Source organism: Coptis chinensis, chromosome 5 (genome assembly GCF_015680905.1).
Source record: "Coptis chinensis isolate HL-2020 chromosome 5, ASM1568090v1, whole genome shotgun sequence".
NCBI lineage: Eukaryota > Viridiplantae > Streptophyta > Magnoliopsida > Ranunculales > Ranunculaceae > Coptis > Coptis chinensis.
The window spans coordinates 61,576,765-61,593,330 of NC_141460.1; the positions used below are offsets into that span (position 1 = coordinate 61,576,765).

Below are 16,566 nucleotides of genomic sequence, written 5' to 3' on the forward strand. Positions count from 1 at the left end.
AATGTATCTATAAGTTTAGGTTTGACCTCAGAAGAAAGAAAAAAAATTATTATACACAAACGCTTTTAAAGTTTGTTATGTGGAATTGGTTTATTATTTGGTTAACACTTACTATTTTATTTGCACTTCTTAACTTGCATAGTTTGCTAAGTGGGCTTGCTAAGTGTGATATATATATATAGTACTCTTTACATTGTTTGCAAGTATAAATGTTGATCTGCAGTACCTAAAAAAAAGTGATTTCCCAGGTTGCGTGATCTTAAAAAGACTTTCGCTGTTGAAGTATATCCCCTTTGCTTTCAACTAACTCATGCTAAAGATGTCAGACAGTATGTTATCCGGATAAGTAAAAGGGTATTTCCTGCACTTAAGTTTCTTTTTCTACATCGTTCAGACGTCAAAGTGAAACTTATGTGAGGCACCAACATTTTACTAAATTATTTTACATCTGGCTGAGTGCAACAACTTAAAATTAAACTTTGTAAAGAGTTGGCCCTGCATTTCCCTACATTTATTACGTTTAGCAATTGATTCGAACCTTATTTAAATGTTTCTAGAAAGATTTTAAAAGTTTGTCTTGCAGGCTTCTATAGGCGAGCTCTACAACCAAGTCAGAGTGCTTCGTGGGCTAGGAGAGGAAAGGGTATGCTTTGCTGGGTTACATTCTACCTTTCATTACTACTGCAAACTTTTATGTGGTGTTTTTGACTGATAATGTAAAAAAGGAAAAATAATTAAAAAAATGTTGTGTTTTCTTTGGTATTTTCTCCAGGTTCATATTTTGGATTACTTTAAATTAAAAAAAAAAACATTTAGTTTTGGATGTTGCACACATGGCCCTAGAGGAAGCTTAGTTGCAGATGGACCAGGTTGTAAGTTGTCGAAAAGGTCGATAAAAATTATTATTTTCCATTTCAATTATCTGCATTCATGTACTTCCTTTCGTTTAATTGATTTGCATTGTGTGATTTAATTGTTAGCATTTGATTCTAACTCCATTTGTAGCTCCTATGGTGAATAACAATGCTGAAAGAGTTGTTTGAGAAACTGGATTTATAAAAGGATAGTCCACTACTACAGGAGCATAACTGGAGCTCTTGGAGCTAGAAGTGGGTGATATAAGAGTCAAATGCATGAATATCCAGTATGTTAAAAAGGAAATTCACTCGGCATCAACCGCATCACCAACAAAATGAACTAAACCAAGATATATATACTCTGGGCATGGAGGCAAACTTAGCTTTGAACTTTTCTTTCAAATATATTGTGCCCCATCTTATGTACATGTATTAAGCTAATTAACTACTACATGGAGTATTTGAGTGCATGGTTTCAAGTTTCATTTAATTAATTAATTTTTTTTATAAGTTTAATTTAATTTTCTTTTTTTTTATAAGTTTCATTTAATTTCGTCTTTTAACATGTCGATGATTGTTGACAATTATTCATCACATTGTAATTGTAACTTCCACCTTAAATTTGTGTGCACGAGTTTGGTTGACGCACACATAGCGCATTCATGTAAATTGGTACATACTTGTGCAATTATACACAACATTTGCAATTCTCTATGAGATCATGTTTCATGATTTCTAGCATTATGCGACTAACATGCGGGAATTTTTTTTGTTGAAGTTTATATTTATGTTTATTGCTAACATTTTTCTACCCTTATTGTTTCTGCAAATTAAATTTTGACAATATTCATTTTGGATTTATTTCGCTTACGTATGTCAAAGTTGAAGCTCTTTTATTGGACACAATTTTAGAAGAACAATTGGTGTAGCACTATTCAATTTGACACTGTAGAGAAAAAAGGCGTTTTTCTCTCTTTGGTGTTAGGCGCGCTCGCGCGCTCTATGTATGCCTAGACAAGGGCTCGCACGTGCTCCTATCTTTTGCGACTTCCAGGTTCTTTAGGCGCGCCCGCGCTCGACTTTTGCCTGGCCAGGCGCACGCCTGCGCTCCACCATTTTCAGCACAAATTCGACTATTTTCGGAAATTTTCAGAAATAGTATAAATATAAGTTTTTTTCTGTAAAAACTTAACCTAACCAAAACCAAGAAAGAGAGAGATTGTAAAAGAGCAATTCTTAGTTAGTTGAGTGTTCATTCTTTGTGGGTGAATTGAGAGATCTTGTAATCTGTTACTCTAGACATCTAGTAAAGCTTGGAACTCACAGTGTGGACGTATGCAAATTGCCGAACCACGATATATCTCATCTTATGGTTTGTTCTTCATTTACATTAATTGTTTTTCTTTATATGTTTGTTTATTTTACATTGAGAAGTGTTGAGATATTACTTGGAGGGTGTTGAAGTCTTGTCTAGTGAGAAAGATCAATCCTTGTGTAGGGTTGATCTATTTGTAGTGGATAACGTTGTTTCCGCAGTTATTTATTCACAACAGACACACTCATAGGGCGTGCACATGTCACGCCCCAAGACCCAACACCCATCCCGAGGATGTGGAATGAATCTCGAGGCAGACACCTATCCCGATTCTACCGAAATTTCGACAAAGTTTCCTTTGTTTGATCGACATTCGTAAACCCTAAAACCTGTCATAAACCTGTCATAAACCTGGAAATCCTAACTATAACCTTCCAACAACCATATATATACAAACCAACCTTCTAAACAACATCAAATCCCATCCACCAACTATGTAAGTGTAACTGCTACTTAAATACATCAAATATTACATCAAAATGGCCTAGCTCACCATATATACAACCAAATGAACTAGCCTCTTACTATACAACCAAAAGAAAAGAGCTATGCTCATTATATACAGCCAAAGAATAACCTAGCTTATCTCTATACATCCCAAAATATAAACTTGACTCTGTCTCTCGTCAAGCATAAGGGAATCCCCCCAAATCTCCATAACCCTCATCGCTAGGGTTAGGAAAAGCCTCCTCCGCAACTGGCTCGTCTGAAATGTTAAGTAGGATGAGCAAACAACTATGCCCAGTAGAAACGCACATAACCAATACATATTCTACTTATAGAAATCATTTGAAACATGCAGGTTTTTATAATACGAATCAAAATATCGTGACTATATACATACATCACTAGCTAGCATAAATCATATCGGCATGCTTCTTTAATATTCAAATATATCTTTCACAACCATCATACAACTATTGTGGCCGCTGCATCCTATTAGAATGGTGAGGGTACGACTGGTACTCAGCCCCAGTCACAGGCAATCTCGGTTCAGTACTTCCCAGTGTGAACCATGCACCGTTGTTTTCCTAATTTTACCGGCAGGGAGCTGAAATGCCGTTGTTGTTGTGTTCATTACACAAAATCCCCAAAGCTTTTAGGGCTCGGGTAGGGCCTGTGACCATGACCCCCATGCGGGCTGTCACCTAACTTACGGTGGTCAACCGTTCGACGACGGCAGATGCGCCGGGATCGACACATCCGAGTGGACTAAACTCTCACTCCTTGCATCTAAACCTCATCGAGGTAACATGTAACCCCACTCAAGCTAATCACCATACAGCGTGACACGTATACAAGCATGGTTATCTAGAAAAGTAGAAAAGGAATTCGGACTACATCCAGTGATGCATCCCTTTAAAGGTGGCCCACCACCTCGAAAGGTGTACACCACAGTTGGAATCCTAGAGCGAACTGCCGTCTCCGGAAATGCGACAACAGTTCCTTCTTTATAGGAATTCACAATTCCTTTTCTAAATCCCCTCGTGATAAACATAGTAATATCTATATATATACTCATATTACCGATTATTTTCAAGTACTCTAGTTACCTATGTAGTTTTTCTTTCAAAACTGTTGATTATGTAGGTGTGAGTTCCTGGATTTCCCGAAATCGAGTAGAACAACCTATGACTCCCAAACGGGCCAGTCATAGTAAATAACAACCGATGATTCCCAAACGGCGAATCATCGTAAATAACACGACCATCCTGGGAACAATCCGGAATCTCGCACCCAGTTACAAACAACCGGGTAATCCTTACCCGCATTACAAAATCCATCTCTCGTCTCCCATCGAGACAAGAGACGAACTTTTCCCAAAACCAGTTTTTCACTTTTAACCAAAACAATCGAAACAACCCCCAATTTTCGAAAACTCACCTCCGCTATATATATATATATATATATATATAGTTTATAGCGAGGAAATACAATGCAAAACATGAATATCATATATACATGCATGGTTGATACACAACTATCTATTTCCTAGTTAAACAATTCAAATCATGCATGAAAATAAATAAGCGGGCTATATCTTTGGTATGTAGGTTCCTACCTTAGCAAGCTTCGTTCTCCTCCAGCCCACTTAACCGAATCAAGCCCACTTAATCAAATTCACTCGAGATCACTCCTATAACATCAGATGTATACGGCGGTCGTTAGAGTTTATCAAACTAACGAGAAAATTCTTATCTACTAAAAGTCTAAAAAGAATCTCGACGCTAAGGATTTGGTTTTGTAGATAGCATCAAAACCCAATTCTTTCTCAACGTTAATAATACTAACGTTGAATATTACTAAGCGGGTTGAATAATACTAACGTTAATAATAATGCTAACGTTGAATATTGTAGATAGCATGGTAATTCTTTCTCGACGTTAAAATTTTGTTTTCGGTTAAATTTCCATCTAACTACCGTTAACAGAGCTCTGAGGCCATTTTCGCATGTTTATTCGACGGGGGCTCTGTAGTCATTTACAGCCACTGTGGGACCGTACGTCAACGCCAATCATATCTATCAATCCTACTAACTATTACGATTTTTCCCAACTCCCACTACAACAAATTCCACTCTTCAATTCACATTTAATCCAATAATACTAGTGGGTGTTCTTTCTCACTCACTCAATACTCGACGTGATCTTAAACAAGTGTGAACTAGCATCAATGCTCTAAAATAGATTGAATATTTAAAATTCTTACCGAGTCAGCAGCAAAATCGCTCCTAGCTCGCTGCTCCACCAAAATCGCTCCACTCTATCGCCTCCAACCGAGCTACTGCCGCAGTACATCACCCCCAACTCAATTAATTCAATCAATACATCACAAGTTATCGACATCGAGTTTAAATTATTTGATGGAGGCGAAATCACTCACCTTTCACTTCAATTTCGCTTGGTATGCTTGAATTTCACTAGCTTCTCCAGCTGCTACTGCCGAATTATACAACCACCCCATTTAATATCTTCAGTAACACATCCAATCCATTGAAACGAGTTTAAACTAATTGTTTGAAACCAAATTACTCACCTTTCGAAAAAAACACGACGAAATTCAAATAATTTTTCGACTCCACCACTGTTTCACTCCACTCCAGCTCGTCCAACTGCTATTGCCGACCTTCAACACCCCCAATACACTCAGTTACAATTGATATATCCAATTCCATCAATATTTAAATCGAATTATCAAATAGATACAAAAATCGCACTCACCTCTTTCTGCGATCCGACGAAATTCCAAGAGTTCTTGCATCTCCACACTCGCGTTCGGTGTTGACAAGGTTTGGGTGTGAGGAATTGAGGTTGAATCGATGAAAATTTGGGCGATTTAGAGTTTCTCTCTCCTAGGTTAAAAAGGTGCGAATTGGGGAAGAAGAAGTGCGATTTTTCTATTTTCGCGATTTTTTTTTTTTTTTTTCCTATTTGGGCCGATATATTTAGGCCCAAGCCCAATATATTACAATTAGGCTTAAGGTCCTCACACTCCTAACCGCCAACTCATTTGACGTCGCGTCGTAATTATTTTTCCGGCCCATCCCGTTAAATTTAATCTTCTATATTCTATCTCACCGCAGGCTATAACGATGACCCAATCATGCGTATACGCTGTTAACTCGTGCTAGCTTCGCACGCAGAAAACCGCTAACCGGCATTTTGTCAAATTTTCGCATATGGGTCGCTTACCTAACGTGACTTATGAGTCGGAGTTAAGTTTTAGTAAGTTACGTACGGTTGAAATGTAAACCCGACGACCAATTTACATACATGACCCTAGATTTAATATGAAATTTACAAAAATACCCTTAATAAGAATTCAAGACTTTACAGCACATTTGCTAGTTTATTTAATGTTTACAAAAATTTAGAAGACCAATCATGTTTTTAGATCCAACGAAACACGTCTCCTTCCATGAAAAAAAAAGACTACACAGTGGTGACAAAAGTTGTGTTGCCGAACATTTTAGCAGAAACTGACAACTCATCAAAATGTGTACGTAGTTTACCTGCAGGCCACTACTAGTGTTCTTGGCTGTTTGACTTGCTGATCAAATTGAAAAAAGGGGATAAAACCAGTTAGGACTAAATTCCGGAATAAATAACCAGAAAACCCAACTTCATTTAATTTCAAAACCACTATCCATGACAACAATTGACTCTTGTCCAAAATAGACAATAGTACCCCTAAAACTAAATAAGAACCCACACATCCAACTCTCATCTCCACTCTCAAAACCAAAACCCTAATTTCCAAAATAATAAGAAACTCTTTTTTTTTTTTTACAATTCTAAAAACCCAACTCTCAATAGAATCTCTTCTCCATGAATTTCTAGTTGACGATGAGATTGTTCTCCTCAAATTTCTAATTAAAAATATAAGATTAGATAATCAAGTTTCTGTGGTGTTCATTTTGAAGAAATTCATCTCAATGTCAAATTAGTTTCAATTCTTTGTAAATATCGTCGTGAAGAACATGAAATTGAAGAAGAAGATAATGGAGATCAAGAATATATAGTAGAAGATGGTAAGAGATCGAGAAGTGAGTTTATCATATTTTGTATGCACATGTGTCTGTGCATACTAAGCATCATGTATATTGTCAGAAGAAATTGGTATGCACAAGTGCCTGTGCATATCTAAAAATTGGTATGCACAGACGACTGTGCATACCGAGTATCACGAGAAATTGTATGCACAGGTGTCTATGCATACCACTTTATTAGGTATGCACAGACGACTGTACATACCGAGCATCACGAGAAATGGTATGCACAGGTGGCTTTGCATACCAAGCATCACAAGAAATGTTACCACCTTAGGTATGCACGGATGTCTGTGCACACCAAGTATCATAAGTTCAAATGGGTAAATGTTTGTCCATTTTCCATCGCCTGTTTTCCATCTTCCCGTTTCGACCCCATTTTCCATCGCCTGTTTTCCCTAAATAAATGTTTGTCTTCGCTATTCTCTCCCAAAAAAGTTCAAATCTCCTTGACCAATCACCCCTCTTTCAGATCTTTCTATCTCCGGCTTTCATAAAAGAAAAAAAAGGCATCCTTCAATCCCTCGCTGATTTCTCCATCTTCGTGATTGTATCCTCTCTCCCTCATTTTTTTCCTACGAATTGTTACCAACGTTTAATACTCTTAATCAAATTCTAATTCACTGAATTCCTAATTTGTTATTCTTTGTTTCCAATTTGTAGGCAATCCTTCATTATAAACAGGTGCGCTCCTTTCTATTGTACATCTGAAGAATTTACTGCCATAACATATGAGGAAAAAAAATTGTTCGTCTTCTCCATTCCTGACATCTGGGAAGTTCTATCAGAGAATTTACTACCGAATCCCTGACATTAATTCTTTTTCTAACTTGCAGAAGTTGGAGGTTCTTGATCTCAGCTACACCATGTTATCTGGATCAGTTTCACAAGTGCTCGGTGGTCTGACATCTATCATGTCGCTTAATATATCAAACAATTTCTTTACAGGGGGTTTGCTTGAAATTGATGCTTATCCGAATCTTGATGTACTCAATATAAGTGACGCCTCAAATGCGCTTCAGATTCTGGATTTATCTATGAATCATTTCTCTGGAGGGCTCATTGTGGAAGGTTTAACCAATTGCAGTACGATTCTTCGACAGCTGCATGTCGATTTCAATTTGCTTTTTGGCCATCTTCCAAACGCACTATATTTGATGTCATCTTTGGAGCAGCTATCTATTTCTTTCAACAACTTTTCTGGACAGTTGAGCAAGAGACTAAGTAAGCTTTTCAGACTTAAAATTTTAGTCGTTTTTGGAAATAGATTTTCTGGTCCTCTTCCAGATGTGTTTGGAAATCTCAGAGAACTAGAGCAATTCAGTGCACACTCCAATAATTTCTTGGGCCTTTTACCTTCTTCTCTATTGTTTTGTCCAATGCTTCAAGTGCTTGACCTTCGGAACAATTCTCTTACAGGGAACATCAGTCCCAATTTTACAAGAATGCCCAATCTAACTTCACTAATCATTTCTCAGGTGCTACTCTATTGAGTTGTAGGAAGTTCAAAACCTTAAGCCTTGCTTACATAGCAGACTAAGAAATCAGTAAGATGGCAAATGGCTGCACAAATGGAAAGCTGAATGATACCAAGTATTCGGCTCCTGTTCCTCTGGTAGGCTTGTACATAGCAGCAAGCTCTTGATTATGTTTGTTATTCATGCTCCTTGATATTGGAAGTGCATTTTGTAAAAGGAAGCGATGGATTCTTTGTCGACTATTTTCACTCAACTCGGTTGCTCTAACTTTGCTTTCTGTATGTGTTAAACTCCCAGTTGATCTCACCACATCAATGCCTAGTGCACAAGACCAACTTGCGAAGCTTAGTGCAACTACTTTGGTTTGCATTTCGATGGGGGTTCTTCAATCCTTCTTTAGGCGACAGCAGTGACTTTGAATGTATGACAAACATGGTTGCCCTAAGCATTTTGGTAGTCACCATTGTTGTCAATGTATGTTTACAAATATTCACTGGAATGATCTACACTTTCGTTAAAGAGCATATCATTATTATGTATTGTATGATAGTATCACTGGTGGGGTTGTGGTACTCGGCCCTGTTTGTTAATAACTTGAAAGGGTCATCCCTTCCTTACTGTAAAAAGCTCATTATCAAGGGGGAAGGAAGTATGTTACAAAGATTGAAGTTGAGTTATCTATATGGTTTTGCCTCAAATGCTCAGCTTAAAATAAGTAGGGGTGTATATAATATCTCTGTTGCTGGGTTGTGTTCAGTTTGTTTTGTTGTCATAGTCAACGCTACACTTAGATCTCTAATTCTTAAGCAGATCAAGTTTTGCGGTGGGGTTTCTGACTATGATTAGTCAATCTGGATGATAGTCACGGCGCAGATTCTCACTGTCACAATAGGATGTTTAGCCACCATCTTTAGGTGGTGCAAATCCAGTCATGAATGTTCTATACAGAACATCAAATTCTTGGCTGGAATATCGTTTATTCTGGAACGCTCGCTCATCGTGGGAAAAGTACTATGGTCCTTTACTTAAAACACTATTTGGGGTGATAATACTTTTCCCGTATTTGTTCGTTTTGATTCTAACTGAGTTCTTTTGGACCATTTTTGGTTCGTCTTTCCCGCACGAGTATGAAGAAGAGGACACTGTTCAAGAATACAAACATCTAATTGGTGAGGGTAAAAGAAAGTTAGATGGATGGAAAGCTGCGGTTGACATGAACAAATGGATGGAGGCAAGTAAAAGAGAACCTCCAAAATCTTTGTTCCAATTTATTTCAAGAACAAAACCTTTACAACACTTACACACAATGGAATTTGTATCTGGAACTTCATTTAATTACGAGGGTATTGAAGTGTCTTCTTTTTCAATGGCAATCCTCGTAAGAGTTGCAACCCTTTCCATACCACAGAGGCTTACTCAATCTCTAGAACGTACTTTTGGTGAAGCGTATGAACTTATTAAGTTTGTTGAGGCTAAAATTTTCATTGTACGCCTCAAAAAACACAAACCATACCTTGCAAGAGCTCTGCTGCAAGGGGATGGTTTCATTGCTTGCCTTCCAGAAATTATTGAGAGTTCTACCTATGGCAATGCTGAATTTGATTCTTTATCTGAATTGAATCGTGCATGTGTGATCATCAAAGAGTTGAAGAACACTTTTGGCGATGACAAAATATGGAAAGAAGTATCTTCGATCACTGACTTAATCGGCCGCCAAGAAAACATTACAATTGAGGATCTCTATAATCGTGTTGAGCAAATATTTGTTGACATGCTACATTTGTTTTTAGTTAAATTATCAAATGCTATATTCAAATATGTGAATGAGAGTCGGGCCAAAAAGTTTGAAGAAAGGGTACGAGTCGCATTGAAATTCCTTTTTATGATTGAACCATTGGAAGGTCAAGTTCAATGGTTGTAAGTACCCTCCGTTCTCAAGCATATCACTACAGGACACGTGTCCACAATCCAGGTCGTATCTTCAGAGTTCGTACCTTTTCATAGCTCATACAACGACCCAGACTCAGGTCGTCCCAAATATCAATTACAGCCATATATGGAAGCAAATGATCTAGCGCGATCCTGGAGCTCAGTCAACGCACCAATCAAAAAGACATTTACTTTGTAACATCACGAGTAATGACGAATCATTAAGATAGTACAAAATATGGATCTACACTTGACATCGGCCTGGAGCAAATAAGGAAGGTCAGCTCAAACATCTATAAGTAGAGAGAGATGAACTACGTAACGTAATGCTAAATTCAAGTTTACCCAAGGAACTTGATACGTAGGCAACTCTTATCTCAAGAAAGAGTGCAGCCATTCCCTACCAACTAAAACATCAGGTCATAGACCCCAGAATATACCAATCTCTACATTGGCGCCGTCTGCCGGTTCGTTCCCTTGAGAAAAACACACACACTCTTTTCTGAAGCCCACGAAGCTGGTCAGAAAACCACCATGGAAGCACAGCTACAAGCTCTAGTAGATCAGGTCAAATTCCTTAGTGAATCATTCACCATGCTCCAGTAAGAGAACCAAGTTGCGCTCGAGCAAACCACCTCCAATACCAACAACGTGACTCCAGACGCAATTGATAACAACGTAGTCATAACCCTCACCACCACCACCAATCAATGACTAGAAGACTTTGCCCAGAGGTTGGAGAAGTCAAACGAAAAGGCCAGCGCAGCCCAGATCGTTCAAAAGATGTTCCAGTCGTACAAGACATCACCATTCACCACTGAAATTAGGGACAAGCAGCCTCCCTTAGATTTCATCCAACCAAAGTTCTCGTTGTACGACGGTAGCTCATGTCCAGGCCATCACATAGCTCGCTTCAGCCAAATCCTTGTGCTTTACAACGCTCCAGACTACGACTACCTAAAGTGCAAACTCTTTCCAGCCAGCTTGAAGGACGGAGCATTAGACTGGTTCTACACGTTCACTTCTAATTCAATCAGCAACTTCGCCAACCTGGATGAGATGTTCGTAGCAGAGTTCGTCCACAATAGGAAGAAATGAGCCGACCTAGATTTGCTGTTCCAACTGAAGCAAGCACACGGCGAGACGATCCGTGCTTTTCTAGGAAGTTTCAAGAAGGAACTCCTATCAATGGAGCCAGGCCTCAAAGACAGTTTTGCAACTTCTGTATTTACCAACGCCCTCCTAAACGACTCCGACCTAGCAGGGTCTTTCATGCACAACAAGCCAGAGCGCTTAGATGACCTATACCAAAGAGTCGACAAGCACATGAAGTACGTACGAAGAATGGATGGCCCAGCGCAAAGGCAAAGAGGTCCTCGTAGTAAGCGACAAGCGAGGACCCAAAAAAAGCCATCAGCACTCAAGCAATAACAACAAGGGCAACAATTTCCAAAAGCCCTCCTACACCAAAAGACAATTCTCCAACTTCTCCAGGACACCAAGCCATATCCTGAAGAAGATATATACAACACCTTACTTCAGGCTAAACATCAACAAGGTGATAGCAATAGCAGGACGTCCATACTACCATTTCCACAAACTCCACCACCATGACACCGATGAATGTTAGAGTCTCAAGCACTACCTCCAAGACTTAGTCGAAGAGAGAAAACTGAAAGAGTTCCTGCCTGAAAGCAACCTTAGGCATAAGCTGAATGCCAACCGCAATAGAAGCAGGAGCCAGAGCCATGAACGACCTGCTCGCAAAAGGAGCAGGAGCAGAACAGCCCGACAATCTAAATCTCCAAGTCGGTCGAGGCACAATAGGAGACACCACTCCTCCGATCACGATAAGGAAAAGGTAATCCACATGATTACAAACACCTCAAGCAACGAGACCTCAAGTCGTGAAAAGCACAGGCGTGTAGGAGCACTGCAAGAAATCTACCGCCTCTCCCACAAAGCTGAGGTGATCACTCCTACTAACCCTCAATCAACGACCTCCATATCATTCACCGAGGAAGATCTCGACAAGGTGTGCCTACCCCACAATGATGCCCTGGTAGTGCATGTCAGGATCAACGGATGGATAGTCAAACGAGTCCTAATCGATCTAGGCAGCTCTTGCGACATCCTCTTCTACCAAAATATACAAGGATATGCACCTGCCAGACTCGGTGATGATAGAGTCAAATGCACCACTCTATAGGTTCAACGGAGACCACACAAATGTCATTGGAGACGTCATCCTACTAGTCTCCATTGGAGAAAAATAGGACATGGTCAAGACCTCAACACACTTCAGTGTGATTGACGTAAAGTCATCTTACACTGCCATCTTAGGACGCAGGTGGATTCACAAGATCCAACCAGTTTCATCAACCTTACACCAAGTCATGAGGTTCCCCAGACCCTGAGGCATCAAAGAGCTCAGAAGCAACCAACTAGAAGCTCATCGATGCAATCAAGTCAGTGCAACAAGCACGGCCAAAGCTCAGGTCGTCCAAACAAAAGAAATGCTAAAGCCGCAAGATCCTCAATCTTCCAGCCTTCCAGCATCAGCAACAGACAAGCTCAAGGAGAAGAAAACACAAATCAAACCAGGAGAAAAAGTCAATTTGGGCACAAATGATGACCCAAAATTTGTTAATGTAGGGGCTCATTTAGACCCCAAGCTCAAAGAGCAACTTGTCAAATTTATATCTCTCAATAAAGATGTTTTTGCTTGGTCGTATATCGATATGTCAGGAATCGACCCTCAGGTCGCTTGCCACAAATGAAATGTAGATCCTACTGTAAAACCTATCAAACAACAACCTAGGAAACTAACACTCAAATTTCAAAAGGTCATCAACGAAGAGATAAAAAGTTCAAAAATGTTGGATTCATCAGAGAAGTCGAGTACCTGACCTGGCTAGCTAACATTGTAGCCGTTCCTAAGAAAAATGGCTAGGTACGACTCTGCATAGACTTCACTAACGTTAACAAGCATTGCCCAAAGGACAGCTTCCCCCTACCAAGGATTGACATACTGGTAGATCAAACCTGCGGACATGAGCTTCTATCATTTATGGACGCATATAGTGGATACAATCAGATACCACTTGCAAAAGAAGACTAGGAGAAAACGTCCTTCATAACCTAACAAGGAACGTTCTGCTACAACATCCTACCATTCGGCTTGAAGAATGCCTATGCGACCTACCAAAGACTTGTCACGAAGATGTTCAAAGACTTGCTGGGCGACACTATGGAAGTCTACATAAACGACATGGTAGTCAAAAGCGAAAAGGCTGGTGATCACATTTCTCACCTACAAGAAGCCTTTGAAAGATTGTGCCAAAACAAGATGAAGCTTAACCCAGCAAAGTGTGTATTTGGGGTAGCCTCGGGAAAATTCTTAGGATACCTCGTCTCACAAAGACGCATTGAAGCAAACTCATAGATGATACGAGCTCTCCTTGAAATGCATAGCCAACTTCCAAGCAACAAATTCACAAGCTATCTAGCATGGTTTCAACCCTCAACAAATTCATCTCACGTGCAACTGACAAATGCAGAATGTTCCTGCAAATACTCAAGAAAGGCACAACGTTCACATGGATAGATGAATGCCACAAAGCATTCAACGACCTGAGGACTTACCTATCAACTCCGCCCGACCTGTCCAAACCAAATGAACGAGAAACACTGGGGCTTTACCTTGAAACTACCGACTTTGCCATCAGCTCGATCCTCTTTCGCGAAAACGAGGGAATCGAAAAGCCAGTCTACTTCACCAGCAAGACATTAGCAAACTCAGAAAAGCATTACTCTCCAATTGAGAAAACAATGTTATCTTTGTTATACTCTACTCACAAATTTTGACCTTACTTCCAGGCTCACAGCATCAAGGTCATAACATATGTACCCATCAAACAAGTCTTGAGCTCTAACAACAAAACAGCCCGCATGGCCAAATGGGCTGAATAACTCGGATAGCATCACATCGACTTTGTTCCCAAAACGTCTCAAAAAGGTTAGGTCGTTACCAACTTTCTTGCTGACTTCCCAGTCGAAGATGTCAACTGGGAACCCGAGCCCATTATTTCATTCCATCAACCAACCACCCCAGACACATGGCACCTCTACGTAGATGGAGTGTGCAACAACAGCGGTAGTGGACTGGGGGCTGTGTTAACTTCACCAAAAGGAACCTAGCTACAAAAGTCAATCAAGATCAATTTCACAACATCTAACAACGAAGCAGAATATGAAGCATTAATCACAAGCCTCCGTCATGGCACAACAACTACAAGTCCGAAAGCTCAAAGCTTACAGTGACTCACAACTAATCATCAAACATATCACCAAAGAGTATGTGACAAATGGAGCAAACTTAGCCAAGTATGCTCAGATCGTCAATAACATCATCAGCTCGTTCACAACATTCTCCTTGAAACACATTCCCCGAGAGGATAACAGACATGTAGACAGTCTGGCTTTTTTAGCCTCGAAAACTCAAGAGGCATGTCCCAGCACAGTCTACATTGACATCCTAGAAAGGCCCGCCTCACAGACTTTCGGCCCTCATCCAAAGAAAAGATCACTCAATCTTGGATGGGGCCCATTTCTGAAATTTATCCTACATAGCAAGCTCCCAGCAGAGGCAAAGAATGCTCGTGCCATACAATTTCGAGCCCCCAGATACACCGTGATCAACGGACGATTGTTCCATAAATCCACCCCACCTAAGGTGCATAACTCCATGCATAGGCCAACTCATCTTTGACGAAATTGACAAAGGCGAATGTGGCAACCATGTAAGAGCAAGATCTCTGGCTCACAAAGCAATCACCCAAGGGTATTATTGGCCAGGCATGCACATCGAGGCAAAAAATATGTTCTCAAATGCCATCAATGTCAAACATTTGGCCACAACTATCTAAGTCTAACACGTGAATTGATCAACATAGCCAACCCATGGCCTTTTCATATGTGGGGGCTAGACATCATGGGACCATTTATCCCACAAAAGAAAACAGGACTCAAATACATCCTTGCAGCCACATATTACTTCACCAAATGGGTTAAAGTAATACCACTCGTTCAAGTTAAGGAAGTCCACATCATCAACTTCATATAGACCAATATCATCATAAGATTTAGTCTACCCTACACCCTCATCATGGACAACGGAACCCAATTTGCTGGCACACAAGTCAAGGCTTTCCTACAAAAATGGCGCATCACTCAAGCATTTTCTACACCTAGATATGCACAAAGCAATGGCCAAGCAGAAGCCACAAATAAATCCATCAAAAAAAATCTCCAAAAGAAGTTGGAGAGCAAGAAAAGCCAATGGCCAGAACAACTTGAGAACATTCTATGGGCATACAGAACAACAGCTAGAGGCAGTACCAATGAGTCCCCATTCATACTTTGCTTAGGAACAGAAGCAGTCATACCATCATAACTTACAATCACAACCACACGTTCTGATATTGTCGAATCAGGAGAAAATGATGACATCTTAGCCAAAGAAGTCGACCTCCTAGAGGAGCGAAAGGGAACAGCTGCAATATCCCTAGCTCGGTACCACCAAATAATCCAATGATCTTACAACAAGATGGACGTCCCAAGATCTTTCCAAGCTGGCAACCTAGTCCTCAAAAAGACCTTAGCACCAACCAAGCTTGACCCAACTTCGGAAGGACCATACATAGTGTACAAAGTCGTTGGAAATAGAGCTTACTAGATCAAAACTCAGCTCGGTGATATGCTTCCCCGACCTTGGAATACAACTCTCCTCAAGCATTTTTACTAGTAATTTGTCTCCAGATGTATCAATCAATATGAATAAAATTCCATCAGCATTTAGCATACAAATGTTATCTTTGCATTACATGAGTACCACGTATCTTGTACTCGCTACCCAATCTGGGACATCAAAGTATCAGGTTGTACAACAACACCAGAGTTAAGCACGACTCAACTATAATTACTACACTGTAGTTAATTATCAATCAAATCCAACCTAAGGTCCCCCAAAAGGACCACAAATCAACTTAACACCAACACTAGGGTTAATCATGATTCAACTATAATTGTCACACAAAGGCCAATTATCAGTCAAATACAAACCCAAGGACCCCTAAAAGGACCCCAAGTCAACTTAAGGCCTTTGAAAGGGTTAAGTTTGGCTCAACTATATTTACCACTCAAAGGTTAATTATCAGTCAAAAATCAATAAGAAGTTCCCCCAAAAGGAATGACTCAATTAATACACACAGCTAAGGACACAAGGAAACCTAGGTGACAACTACGTGTATCTATCAGGTCGTGAACCAAACAATTATGACCTACAAGCATCAGACGATCTAGCATAGTTTAACAGGT

General features: G+C 39.9%; 1 protein-coding gene across 4 annotated transcripts; it reads left to right on the top strand.

The window, feature by feature from the left end:
* Positions 1–7,087: 7,087 nt before the first annotated feature.
* LOC147498226 (receptor-like protein 18) lies at positions 7,088–8,923 on the top strand. Of its 4 annotated transcripts, XR_015195386.1 has the most exons (5): positions 7,088–7,331; positions 7,445–7,465; positions 7,618–8,005; positions 8,260–8,396; positions 8,557–8,695. XR_015195386.1 is itself a non-coding variant. In XM_086560299.1 (4 exons), the coding sequence occupies exons 1-4, from the start codon at positions 7,188–7,190 to the stop codon at positions 8,319–8,321; spliced, it is 615 nt and encodes a 204-aa protein (XP_086416425.1). In that variant the 5' UTR covers positions 7,088–7,187; the 3' UTR covers positions 8,322–8,923. The 4 variants fall into 4 exon arrangements, 2 of the variants coding, with proteins under 2 accessions (XP_086416425.1, XP_086416424.1); XR_015195385.1 differs by having other exon boundaries at positions 7,618–8,396; XM_086560299.1 differs by having other exon boundaries at positions 8,260–8,923.
* The last annotated feature ends 7,643 nt before the right edge of the window (positions 8,924–16,566 follow it).